Source organism: Solanum lycopersicum, chromosome 9, assembly GCF_036512215.1.
Source record: "Solanum lycopersicum chromosome 9, SLM_r2.1".
Classification (NCBI taxonomy): Eukaryota; Viridiplantae; Streptophyta; class Magnoliopsida; order Solanales; family Solanaceae; genus Solanum; species Solanum lycopersicum.
In genome coordinates, this window is record NC_090808.1 from 59,038,238 (window position 1) to 59,053,033 (window position 14,796).

Consider the following 14,796-nt stretch of genomic DNA (forward strand, 5'->3'; position numbering starts at 1 on the left):
GCGTTAAACCATTCAGCCAAACAATTGCAGTGTGTAGCTCTCCTACCTACTCCAATTATAGAATATTAGCTGAATTTGTAAGGCAATATACGTTTATTAAAAAAATATTTAAAAATCTAATTTAAATTATTTCTTTATATATCGTCATTTTTAATTTTACATGAAAAATTGAGTGAGTTTATCATTCTATCCTTATTTAAGTTTTTTTAAAGTCAACTTTTTGTCAATGAATATGAAATTATTTATTTTGATTGATTGATTTGATCAAAATGAAAATGAATTATGCATTTAGTATTTCTACATTAATTAAATTTAAATTTTTAAGGTTAAATAACTCATTGGGATAAAATAGAAAAAATATTGTAGTTTATGCATTGATTTTATGAAATGACAAGCATTATAAATCAACTATTTATAGTAAGGAGGACATATACAAAGAAACGAAGTGAGTATATTTTTCACTATACTCTTTTTGTTTATTCTCAAGTTATTCTTACGAGTAGTATTACTTATCTCCTAAAAAGTGTAAAACTTCATTAAAGATAAGGGCAATTAGGAAAATTTTCAAACATTTGTCTTGTACATTGAACAATTCCAATATTTCGATCAATACGAAAATATCTAAAAATTCACTTAATATGAAATAGAAAGAGTATTAAATTATGGGTTGAGAGTATAACTAATCACGGTTATGATGAAATGTATAAAATCTTTTCATCTTCCACGGAAGTTATATGTTTGAATTCTAAATACGAAAAAAATTCATTAGAGAGCATTTCTCTTATTTAATACTCTCACCACTTCATATATTTAAAACATTATTAAAAATAGACATCTTTTAACTTATTTGTCAATTTACAAAATCAAATTGGAATTAGTTAGATTTTTTCTCATTTTACCCTTACAATTAATTCTTTTAAAAAATATAAAGAAGTAAACAAAGTTTCAAAAAAATTCCTTTTAGGAAAAAAATTAGTAAATATCCTTTGTATAAGGGAAGAGGTGGATAATTATTTTTTTTATTTCACATTTGGAGTCCAGAATCCACATTAGAGGTTCGACTAAACTCGGATCGCATATTGCAGGGCCTTTTCGAGGACAGCGTTTTCAACAGGATTTTTTGCATACCCAGGGCTTAAACCCGCAACCTCTGGTTAAGGGTAAAGCACTTTCACCACTGCACCACAACTCATATTGGTGAACAATTACTATAAGATTGAAGGAGCAGATCTTATATAATGTGAAATCGAACTAACGAAGAGTTTATTAATACCGAATGTATCTCCAACCCAACAAAAAAAAAAACCTAGTTTGAATACAAGGTCTCTTTTAATGTATTCGTGTGGGTGATCAATAAAGATCGCAATCTTGAACTACCTTTCCATCGTACTAATATTGTTGGAACATGTTATCTACCTACTTGTTATCTAATTTAAAATCGTGGTAAAATTTGATGAATTATGACCGAGTTTTGAGGGTTAAGATATATTGAGTTGTAAAGAAATGTGTTATAAAATATTTTATTCGAAAATTACTTGGAAGGAAGATGAACAGGCTCAAGATTGACTAAATAATAAAATATTACTCACAATTGTTAGAGATCAATTGTTATTGATTGTAGTTTATCTAGGTTGCGAAAATTGAATTTAAACAAATGGATTAACAACCATTTTATTGATTGTAATTTGTATACGTTATTTCTTTGATCTACTTTATCTTTCTCAATATCTTGTACTTTTTTATTAGGTATATGTGCATTTCTCTTCACGTGTTTAAATTTCTTTTTTCGTTTTTTTATTTTCCACCTAAAAGATCATTCATATCTTATTCTGAATATCTTTGATCATTTTTAATCATATCTCTTCTAATATGTGTTAGGATCGAATTCACGCACACACACTAGATGAATGAAGAACACAAGAACTTTCAAGAGATGAGAGATCTAGAGAGAGAAAGAGAAAACCCAATATTCGTACTAACACCCCGTAAGTAAACTTCCACGGCGGCGAGGTATAATTATATTAATTAATCAGAGTATTTTTTGTTACAGAGAATAAATAGAGAATAAATGGGAAAGCCTAAAATTTAGGTCAGGGCGCTGCCCCGAACCCCGCCTTCGGATGGAGGACTCCCGAACCCCATAACCCCCTGACAACTTCACCACGGAGGTTAAACCGCGTAAACAATTATATACATTAATCAGACTCCACTATCTAACAATATGCTTATGTAATCATTTCAAAATTGTCATTTATGTTATTTTGCTCTTTTGAACATGCATATCTTGACCGATTGATAGTTTGTCTCGTATAACACAAGAGATAAATATATTCTAGACAAAATAATATTTTATCTCATATTTGATGAATGTTTTAACTTTTTGTTGTTTATTTAATTTTTTTACTTCTTTCTTGAAGCTTTCAGCCATTTTCCCATCGATTTATTTCTTTTTTACTCAGAGCTCTAACAAAAAATATTTATTATGTAATTCTTCGAACAACTTCCTCTTATCAATTTTGGAATTTGCAATCTCAGAATTATATAGTTTTACACCAAACTCCACGTGAGATGAAAATCTCGATTTTAATTACTAATCGGGGATGTGACATCTAATTCAGAGGTCTAACTCCATTTATTACTCAAATAAACAGAGTTCATTTATCATTACTCTAAAAGGTACTCTCCATATTTATTGATTTTACTGTTCTTTTTTTCTCTAGTTATTCGTATATTTTTAAATTAACACACTTTTTTTTAAAAATAATTATTAATATAATAATTTTATTATTTTATTTTTATTAATTATAAAATAAACTTATTAAAATTTAAAATTTTTAAAAGTTTTAATTTTTTATAAAATAATTAATTGAGGATATAATAAATAAATAAATAAAATTTATTCTTTCTTGATTTATCAAAATGAACGAATAATTAAACATAACTATAAAAAAATAAATTAGGGACGGAGAAATATTATTTTTGGATGAGATGGTAAACAAGTAAAACTGAATTAGGAGTACAACTAAAAGAAAGCAAAAATCCATTAATTCAATCGAAGAAAAAAACTTATCCGAGTAGGGTGTTTACACCAAAATTTATTATCATGTGCTTTGGTGAATTAAAACACATGTTAATAAAAATTGAGTAAAATAAACTATAAATTTAAACGTGACGTGCATGTATTGAATTAGCGTGAACACCGAATAAGTTTCACCGATTTAATTGTTTACTCTTTGGTACAATCAGCTGTTCCTCTCTTGGTGTTTGGTTTGTTGAGAAATGTTTCTACAAAAAAAGAACTTTCTGAAACTCTTCTCAAAATTTTCAAAACAAACCAAACATCAGTTAAAGTAAATCCATATCACTCTGTTTCTTCCTTCCTGTCCCTGACTCTCATCTTCAGGGACGGGACGGAATTTATGACGATCAATGATCGCCATTACATAGGCCCCACCTATTCATTACTGCCAATCTGATTTCTATCATCCTCGCGATCTTCTTCTTCATCATCATCATTATTTTCGTCTTCATCTGAGGATAAATGCACAAGCCAACAACTTCCATGTAAATGCCCATTAACACACACAAAATACTCCAACCCGTTTTCTATGGTACCCAGCCTCCGCGCTGCGCTCTTTGGTATAAGCCTAGCAGCCGTCATACTCCAAACCCTACCCCCGCAAAACGGACACCTCACTCCTTCTTCAACCTCCAATTCTTTCGTAATCAAACACGCCCTCGTCTTCGATCTCATAAATCCCCCAAATACCCCTCTGAAAACCCCTAAATCATCACTCCTATCGCTGATTTCGTGCTCACACGGATCACTAACGTACAATAAATCCGTTCTACATCTCCTCATTAAGAAACTCCGACCCGACGTCTTCGAAAATCGAGAAGATTTCATGAAATGACCCGGATATGATTGACCCGTTCGAAAATGTCGGGTCGGATTACACCCGCAGCAGTAAAACAACAATTTCGCCATAGCTTCCCATTCCCCTCCGATCCGACCATTCGGCGCACCCTCCATTAACGACGCTATCATGCGCGGTGCGCGATAAATACACATCTCCTTCCACAATAACCTTTTCGCTAATGCTCGTAGATTTCGATTAACCGACGCCGTTTGACATAAGGAACGAACATCCCACTTCATAGAATCAAAAACCAAACGAAGAATTATCTCATTATGAATGGCTGAATCGTCCCCTGACGACTCAGCTATTCTATTCAAATTCAACCTTCGTCTTTGACAGTGACTCTGACTCATCTTGTTAAATCAAATTCTCTGTCTTTTTGAAAACTTGATTTTTGGTGCGTATATATAAATCGTAAAACTCTGGAATCACATGGTCGGACACGTGTAACACAAGTAATAGATAAATGATAACTATTTCATCCAATATTAATATTTTCTCTAATAAGGGTACGTGGAGCTCTTTGATTGGTAGACATAACCATGAGGGGATATGATTTGATGTGTTGTAGAATCTAACGACAACGTATGCGTTTGGAATATAGTGAAAATACATGGACACGTGTCCTAATGAAGTTATAATTTTTAGTTGCTCAAAATATCTTAGGGAGTACGTGGCGGGATTTTAGAAGGGTAAGTTTTATTAGTGCGTAAAACGCTGAAATGTGAGCATTAATTTTGTTCTTGTTTTCAAATGATTTGGTCACATGTGTATGTGATCTAAGACGTACACGTATATAATAGGAATTGATTTTAAATTTGATTGAGATTTTGCGTGTTAAATTTTTAATATAATTTAAATAAAAAATTATTATAAGTAACAATAATTAATATCTTAAAATATTTAATAAATTTATGAAATATTAAATTTTTAAATTTAAAAAATATTATATAAAATAAGACGGAGAAAATATTTACAGTCACATGCATGGTCTCGTCAAAGGTTATATTTATGTCTAATAATAATAATTAAAAAAAAGATGCATTTTGTTGGAAAATATTTCGTGTCAGAAAATGGAACAAGGGTTGTCTGTATTACTTTTCCAACTTTGTTTGGATGGTTGTTTACTTTTAATTAAAAATACTCTCGTGATTTTTTGTTTATTCGTTATTTAATATATTTATAAATAAAATAATATTAATATAATATATATTTTTGCACATATTTTAATATATACACACAAATTACAAGTAATATATTATTGTATTATTATGAGTGGTCTTATGTCTCAACTCTTATCTATATGTCTATTGTATTATCAGTACATATGTGATGCGCCCTAAAATTATGGCACATTTTCTGCCATAACGTAAAATTTCCCATTGAGGAGTATATAAAAACAAAAGACCCACTAAAAGATTTTTAAAAATTAACAAAAATCAAAGCCGAAGAGGAGATAAATATCTTGTTATTTTATTTCTTCTAATTTATGTGATACTGATATAAATTTTATAAGAATAAGAATATTTTTTGAAATTGGTGGTATGAAATAAACATTAAACATTTGTATTGATCATAAATCATTTTATTAGAATAAAAATTAAAAATTAAGTTACTTTGATTTTTAATTATAAAAAATATGATTTTTTTTTAAAACACACAAATTATAAAACTATGCCACATACATTTCTACTCAAAATGTCTTTAATACACAAAGCTCCCTCTATTTATAGAAGTGTATTCCTTCTTTAAATATTGAAATGTTTAAGTGATAAAGATAGATCCTTAACTTATTGCATTGTGAAATGAAATGGACGTGGCACAAAATTCTGTTCTTTCTTTTTTGCTATATTCATGATTTTCTTAAACATTGTTAGAAAACACACACAAAAAAATAATAAAATGTAATGTAACTCTATTAATCTAAATAGTATATTTTTAAATATATAATATTTGTATATTTTATATTCATCAAAGGACGTGGCAAAATAAATTATGCATGGTGTTGTGTAACTCGTTAGTTCTAAGTTCTGACTTCTAAATATTATATCTTACACCTAAGCACTTAAGTTTAATTTTTAAATTTGTTATGTCAATTGCAAGTTGAGGCTGGGGGAGTTCAATTCTAAAAGATGTCATATGTGATATGAATATGACAGATGATATATATACACCCTTTAATTCAATTCTATACAAGAGGAGTTTAGATATGAAATATTGAAAATATCATATGAATGCCCTATATGGAATTAGCAAAATTGCATAACTTTTGGAGGCTTTAATGTTATTTTTCAATCACCCCACCAAAAAAAGAAAAACCACCCAATTAGTAGGATAGACAACACAAACAAAAAATGAAAAATTGTTTTTGCAAATAATTTAGAAGTAACAAGGCATTCTATTATATACTACTAAAGTTGGTATTTAATGAAACTGAAAATGATTTAATATATCTCTTAGTTTTGCGATTTAGACTTGATATATTTCTCATTACAAAAGTGACTCATATATATCTTTTTATGTTATAAAAGTGGCTCACATAAAAACCTTATATTACAAAAGTGGTTCATACATACCATTTTCCTCTAATCACTGTCAAAATATAAATTTTAAATTATTTTTTAAAAAAATAATCATGTAGATGTATATATGATTCTTCTACAAAGTTTAGGATATATTTGATCTTTCTCACACATGAACTTTTACTTTTTTCGATTCAAACCCTAATTTAAGGTTTAAAATATTTCTCTTATGGATCTATTTGTTTGGAGTTTTCAAGTGTCTGGATTGGTTTAAAAGTTGGTTATACCTACTTTTACATCAGCAAGTGTTTGACAAATAAAAAAATAACTTAAAATAAGTCAAAAAAATGATCTAAAATAAGTTAAGAAGTATTTGACAATGTTAAAAGTAACTTAAAATAAGTTAAAAATCAAAAGTAGGCATCCTCATGCTTTTTATTTTTTGACTTAAAACTTAAAAATCATTTAAGTTTGACTTAAAAGCTACTTCTTTTAAGTCAATCCAAACGAGCTCTTCCGTTTGAATTGACTTTAAAAAAATAGTTTTTAAATCAAACTGATATGACTTTTAAGTCAAAAAATATATGTAGGGAAAGACCTACTTTTTATTTTTGACTTATTTTAAGTCATTTAGACATTGTCAAAAACTTGGTAACTTATTTTAAGTCATTTTGACTTTTTAAATTACTTTTTGTATTTGTCAAACGCGTCTAGAAGTCAAAAACTTACTTTAAAGTAGGTTTGACTCACTTTTAAGTCAATCCAAACACCCTAATCTTATTTATTATTTTTCTTTCATTATTATTGTAAAAATATGAGAAAGAAAAAAAGTGTGAGTGGAAAAAGAAAAAAATATTTCTTTTGTGGTTATATTGTAGCATCTATGATGAATTTCACAATAAAATATGAGTCGAAATTAAATTTAATTATTAAAATAATAAATTCAAAATAATTTTTAATCAAAATCTAAAAAATATATATCTTAAATTAAAACTCTTGCTTCCGCTAGATTTAAAAGGGTATATATATGTTATTTGTGTAAAAATAAAAATATATGTGAATCACTTTTATAATGAGAGATAAATTAACTTTACATCACAAAGTTAGAGATATATCGAGCCATTTTCCATTAATGAAATATCCTATATTACCCCATTTGAAAAGTAACCATTGGAGCGTAAGAGCCTCTTTGACGTTGTTGTTGGGAGATCAAAAGTATTTTTTTTTTTGAAAAATTAAGTGTTTGGCAAATCCCTATAAGTTCTTTAAATGAAAGTATGAAACAGTTTTTTTACGGTTGTGAAGAAGTTAAAAATATCTACTTCTTAATTAAAGTAGAAGTTTTTTGAAGACTAAGATATCCCTTCCATATATAAATATTTATCAATGTATCCCTTGTTAACTATTAGCATATCTCATAAGTTTGGTTAAGTTTAATTGAATAATTTTATTTTATATTTTTATATAATAGTTATATATATATATATATATATATATATATATATATATATATATATATATATATAAATTTATGTTAATTTTACATAATTAGAAATAAAATTTATAACAATATTTTTGTAGGATTAAAATTATAAAGGACTTTATTTATTTTGTAGTAATTTTTTCGTATATAGTGATTTAATTTATCGAATGGTTTGTAATAGATATTTAAAACAGTTTCTCTCAATAAAATAATATTAATATTAAAAGCACATTGATACTAACCCTTTTTGGTAAATTGAATCTCACACTTTTAAAAAAGATTATCCAAATATAATTTACTTATCGAAATTAATTTTCAAATAAATTAGCCAAATATAATTTCTTTTTTCAAAAGTACTTTTCAAAAATTATTTTAAAAATTATTTATAAAAATAAATAATTTTTAGCAGTAATATGAGTAAACTCTATGAACACTGATCTATGAAAGAACTCAATGAGAATACATATGGAAAAACAAATTTAAGATTAGAGAAAATATCGTGTCCTCTAAAATGACACATATAGTCTAGTTCCTATTATTATATTTTTCAAAATAGATAAATTTTGAAAGTTTGTCCTCTTGCATGAATTTGATATGTTGTAACGTTTTGGTAGTATTATAATTTATAATGAATAAATTCAATTGGTTGAGGTTGTTAATTGGAAATCATAAAATACTATATGAATTTTGTACCAACATATTAGATGTTCATGTTTGGTGGTTCAATTTATTGGGGAGTTCCTTTATTGGGTGTATGCCTTTTTCAAGAAAAACAAAAAAAAAACATCATTATTGAGTTTTTTATTTTTCTAAAAACTAAAATATATTTTTGTATATTTAGCTATATCTTTCTGTTAGAGGAATACGTTTATGCCGTTATAAAAGGGAAAAGGTCAGATATACTTTTTAACTTTGTTATTTTGTTATTTAGAGGTGATATATTCAGATTATAAAAGTGATGCATATATACTCTTACTATTATATAAATAGCTCACCTATACTTTTACCATTAAAAAAAAGTTCACATATACCTCATCTAATGGAAATAAAAAAAAAGTTTTAAATTTACTTTTTATGCTTTAATTTTTTTAAAATCATATAGGGATATATATATATCCTTCTAGGCTCTAGCAAAGTTTAAGGTGTATTTTAATTATTTTTCATACAAAAAATATTTGTTTACTTCTTTGAATCATTATTGGAGTTTCTATTTTTTTCTTTCATTCTTAAGTGTAAAGAAAAAAATTTAGAACTAATTTTTTTACAGTTATATTGTAATTTAATTTTTTATTTGTAAAAAAATGGGGCATATATAATAAATTTATAAAAGAATTAGTGAAACATATAATTTTAACTATAAAAATAATAAATTTAAATTAGTTTTAACAAAAAAGTTTTTTTTAAAAAAATATATGTGTTTGAGGGGATCAAATAAACCCAATATGAATTACTCACAAAAAATAATTTAAAAACTAAATTAAAATTAATCTTTTTCACTTCCATTAGAGGAAAAGAGTATATGTCAGCCATTTGTATAACATTAATTGTATATATGAACCACTTTCATCACAATATGTATATCAACCCGTTTAGTCGTTTTGAGCAACAGACTTCAATTCTGGAAAAACTGGCAGAAGCGGCGGACCCCACGACGGAACGTCATGGGCACGACGGACCGTCGCAGAGTCTCGTTTCAAAACACTTAGAAAATCTGAAATTGGGTACTGAAAATCGACTCTCTGAACTTTGTGACAGAATGGCAGGACGGACCGTCACAGGTGTGACGGACCGTCACAGACCCTTGGTGGAAATATTGGGTCTCTGAACCTTGCGACGACCTGCAGGACGGACCGTCGCAGGCACGACGGCCCGTCACAGGTTGCGCAAAATCCCAGGCAGAATCGGATTTCCTTACACGTTTTAAGGGACGTTTTGGGACTATTCTTTCCTTAATTATAGATTTCGTGGGTTTATATTAATAACTCAAATTCTTGGGGGTTAAAAGAGGTAACCCTAAGTTAATTAGTGGGGTATTATTGCCATCTTTTATTCTTAATTATATACTAATTAGGGTAAAAGAAAGAGGGTTTGAAGAAGAAAATTAGAAAGAACAAAGAGAAGGAAAGAGAAACGAATTGAGAGAGGAACGATCGAGAAGAAGAGGAAAACACCAAGCTTTGAGGATTAACTTGCTTGATTTCAATTCTTCGGTGGAGGTAGGTTATGGTTTTCATGCTTTCATAGTAAACTCTTAATAGAGAATGATATGTATTGGTAGTATTGTAAACCCTACTATATGCTAAATTGTATGTTTGCATGAATATGATTATGTGATTGTGATAAGATAAGCATGATGAAAATATTGAATCCCAAATCTTGAAAAGAAACTTTAATATACATTATTAATGATGATGCCTTGTTATAGAAGAAGGCTTGATGAATTAAAGTAATGGGATTGATGATGCCTTGGTATAGAAGAAGGCTTGATGAATTAAAGTAATCGGGATTGAGGATGCCTTGGTATAGAGAAGGCTTGATGATTTACAGAATGATAGAATATGGATCGGGTGTCACGTTCCGACACCAGGATAGAATATGAATCGGGTGCCACGTTCCGGTACCAGGATAGAATATGGATCAGGTGTCACGTTCCAACACCAGGATAGAATATGGATCGGGTGCCACGTTCCGGTACCAGGATAGAATATATGGATCGGGTGTCACGTTCCGACACCAGGATAGATGTAGGGGATCGGGTGTCACGAACCGACACGTAGAATTAGGGGATCGGGTGTCACGAACCGACACGTAGAATTAGGGGATCGGGTGTCACGAACCGACACGTAGATTTAGGGGATCGGGTGTCACGAACCGACACGTAGATTTAGAGGATCGGGTGTCACGAACCGACATGTAGATTTAGGGGATCGGGTGTCACGAACCGACACGTAGATTTAGGGGAGCAGAGTGTCACGTACCGACACAAGAGGAATAATGAATATGAGGGAGCGGAGTGTCACGTACCGACACAAGAGAAATAAAGATAATGAATCTTGAAAGATGTTAATATACTCAACCTAATGAACATGATTCCCAAATGAGTATGATATTGAGGCTTGAGCCCTCATGGATGAACTTGATGGTACTTATTGATGATTATAGTACTTGTTGTTGCTACATGTTGAGTTTTATAGTTGATTTACGATAATATTTGATATATACTGTTCCCTATTTTGAGTTGGCCGATGATATCTACTCAGTACCCGTGTTTTGTACTGACCCCTACTTTTATGTTTTTCTTCTTGTTATTTGTGGAGTGCAGCAAACGTGCCGTCATCTTCGACTCAACAGTAACTCAAGCCAGTCTTCGTTATACCGGATCTTCAGGGTGAGCTAACGCTTCTAGCTTGGACTGGATCTTCTCCTTCATGTCTTGATGCCTTGAACCTCCGGCACGGACTAGCTTCTTATGTATTTTTTAGCTTTTAGAAACTCTTAGAATTAGTAGTTAAAGTAGATGTTCTTGTGATGATGACTTCCAGGTTTTGGGAATAAGAGATGTTGAATATTGATAGTTATTGAATTGGTTTTTATTAATGAGTTTAAGTCTTCCGCATTACTTTCTGTTGCTATTACATTGAAATGTTAAGGTTTAGATTGGTTGGTTCGCTCACATAGGAGGGTAAGTGTGGGTGCCAGTCGCGGCCCGGATTTGGGTCGTGACAATATGAGACCTTTTTCTCCATTATAAATAAAGGTTCATTCCTTCTAATTAAGTTTAGAACATTTGTCATGTAGTTCTTACGGCTCGAAAAGTTTATTTAGGGGAGAATTTGTAAGACGCAAGTATTATGTTATTGATTGTGTGAACGTAACCTCTTTTTATTCATAGTGAATTTGTGAGGTTAGTTATCGCGAAATTTAATACTCTTTTACATAGTGTATTGATCATCTCCTTTTGTGGATTAAATTAATTGAATGAATCACATCAAAAATTTATATCTCTTGATATTTTTCTTTTGTCTTCTTATTTATGTTCTTTCAAGATTTATTTTTGCTAGTTTTCGCATGACACATAATTGTTTTGGTCCTAATAAATGCATTTTGATCATCTTGGTAGACAAGTTATCAATGACTCAACTATTCGGGGTTTTCTTAGGGTATTTGGAATGTCACGTTGATAATTAAATTTGATGTAATGTGAAGTAATTACAGTGTCTGATAACATGATCACCAATTCACCATGTAATTGATTATCACCAATTCACTATGTAATTGAGTGTAATTGATTATCACCAATTCACCATGTAATTGAGCGTAATTGATATGGATTACGCTCTCCAATTCACAAGGTTAAGCTATGAATTGCTAAAAATTACATGGTGTAATTATAAGTTGATTATTTTTTAATTTATATATATACATATATATATATATATATATTATATTTTCCAAAAAAATTGTTTTTTATTATTTTCATTTCCTTTCATTCTCACCTTTACTTCATGTGATTCGATGTAATTTTTCATATCATCTAAAACAAATTCATTCGTATTCTAATTATTAAATTAAAGTAAATTCATTGTTGAATAAAGTTATGTACTTACATTTTTCTTTTAAATCATATTTATGTATGTTATGTTTGAACTTAACATAAGAGTATTATGTTAAAAAAAATTGTTTTGAATTTAGAACTTATGTTATAAGAGTATTGACTCGATATTTACATTGCAAGCTATTTTTTTAAAGTTAGACTTGATAGATTATTTTGTTCTCAAATGTTTTATAATTTTATGATATTATATTTATAAATATTAATCTTTTTGTCAGACATGCATTTTCACGATGCTCATAGAAATTTTTTACTATTAATTTTTATATTAATATAAGTAAAATATAAATCCATTATTTTTTTGAATATTAGTTAAGAAAATAAGTTTTTTAATTAATATATTTTCAAAAGACAATATCGATCTTAAATATTCAACTTAATATCATTTATAAAGGCCTTGTTTGTCTAATATAATTTTTAAATTTTGAATAGTTAGTTTTATATTTAAAATTTCAATATAACCTTATGACTACACTTGTGTAACCAAACAATGCACTTGTAATTTTATTGTGACAAACAAACATGTCAGCGTAATTACTAAGTTGTGTAATTACTAGACTGATAATTATTATCCCACTAATTACACCAACTCCAATTATCTAGTGGCTTTCAAAACTGACTCATAGAGTATTTCCTAGTTGTTAAGTGATATGAAAAGTGAGAATCATTTACAATCTTGACGAGCCATCTGTTTTTAGTACTTGATCAAAAATATCACACATCGAAAAAATATCAAAAGTATTTTATAAATAAAATGTTGGCTCATGCATAGCGTGAAAAGATTTATTATTTTTCTTGAAGGATTAGAGATTGAGGAATATTTTAAAATGAGAAATTTTTAATTGATTTATGCGAAAATACTAACTTGATTAGAGCATGTTTGAACTGACTTTTAAAAAAGGACTTAAAAATTACTTTTGAAAGTGCTTATGCTTATTTTTAAAATTAATATTTTTCTTTCAATCTATAATCTACTTGATGTATTTTTACCATTGGAGTAAATAAGTTATAGAATATTTGATACAAATTGATTTTTTGATTTCTATGTTTTAAGGTATATTGATTATGGATGGAGTTTATAGATCTAAAGGAATCTATAAGTGAATATTCTTATAACATATGGTTTATTCTCTTAATACTAAAATTGATAAAATCTAAGCAAGTCAAATGATTTTGAATTTCTCAATTATATAAGATGAATTCATAGAGTTTAACCATCAACAAAAAAACAACAACTCAATATGAATTATTTTAACAACATTTTCTCATTTATCTTTGTATTGAACCTAGTACTAGCAAATGCATGGCCATTTCCTACATATTTTGTTTACATTCATGATGCTCTTCCTGATCATTCTAGTTCTTTGACTCTTCGTTGTCAATCTAAAGATAATGATTTGGGGTATAAGGTTATTAACGTAAATGAAGAGTATAGTTTTTACTTTAGTTTACAGATTTTTGATCGTACATTATTTTTTTGTCATTTTTATTGGAATAATAAAGACTTGCGATTCGATGTCTTCAACAAACATATAATTGATCATTGTAAAGGAACAGATGGTGATCTTGGAAGAGAGCCTGGTATGTATGAATGTCATTGGAAGGTACAAGAAGATGGCTTCTATTTTGCTTCTTCAAGAAAAGATGAATATGAAAAGAAATATGATTGGTAATAAAATGTAGTGCAATATTGATTTTTATTGTAATGTGAAGTATAGTAAGATTTATAAAAAGAAATTGCTATTGTTACTTTTTCACATCTTACTTTACTAGTTTCATTTTCGTATAATAGACACCCCTTTTTCACAGTTTCTTTTCTCAGTAAAGCATGGTGAACAACTTCTTTCATTATTATTGGGAGATCAAAAGTACTTTTTTTATAAAAAAAAAAAATTAAGTGTTCGGCAAATCCCTAAAAGTTCTTTAAATGAAAGTAGAAACAATTTTTTTGCGGTTGTGAATAAGCTAAAAATATCTACTTCTTAATTAAAGTAGAAGTTTTTTGAAGACTAAGATATCCCTTCCATATATAAATATTTACCAATGTATCCCTTGTTAACTATTAGCATATCTCATAAGTTTGGTTAAGTTTAATTGAATAATTTTATTTTATATATATATATATATATATATATATATATATATATATATATATATATATATATATATATATATATATATATATATATATATATATATATATATATATATATATAAATTTATATATATGTATATATAAATTTATATATATGTATATAT

General features: G+C 28.4%; 1 protein-coding gene across 1 annotated transcript; it reads right to left on the reverse strand.

Annotated features, from left to right (window-relative positions):
* Nucleotides 1–3,023: 3,023 nt before the first annotated feature.
* LOC101250923 (EID1-like F-box protein 3) lies at nucleotides 3,024–4,295 on the reverse strand. Its single transcript, XM_004247098.5, has one exon. It carries the CDS (start codon nucleotides 4,271–4,273, stop codon nucleotides 3,455–3,457), a length of 819 nt encoding a protein of 272 aa, XP_004247146.1. The 5' UTR covers nucleotides 4,274–4,295; the 3' UTR covers nucleotides 3,024–3,454.
* Between the last annotated feature and the right edge of the window lie 10,501 nt (nucleotides 4,296–14,796).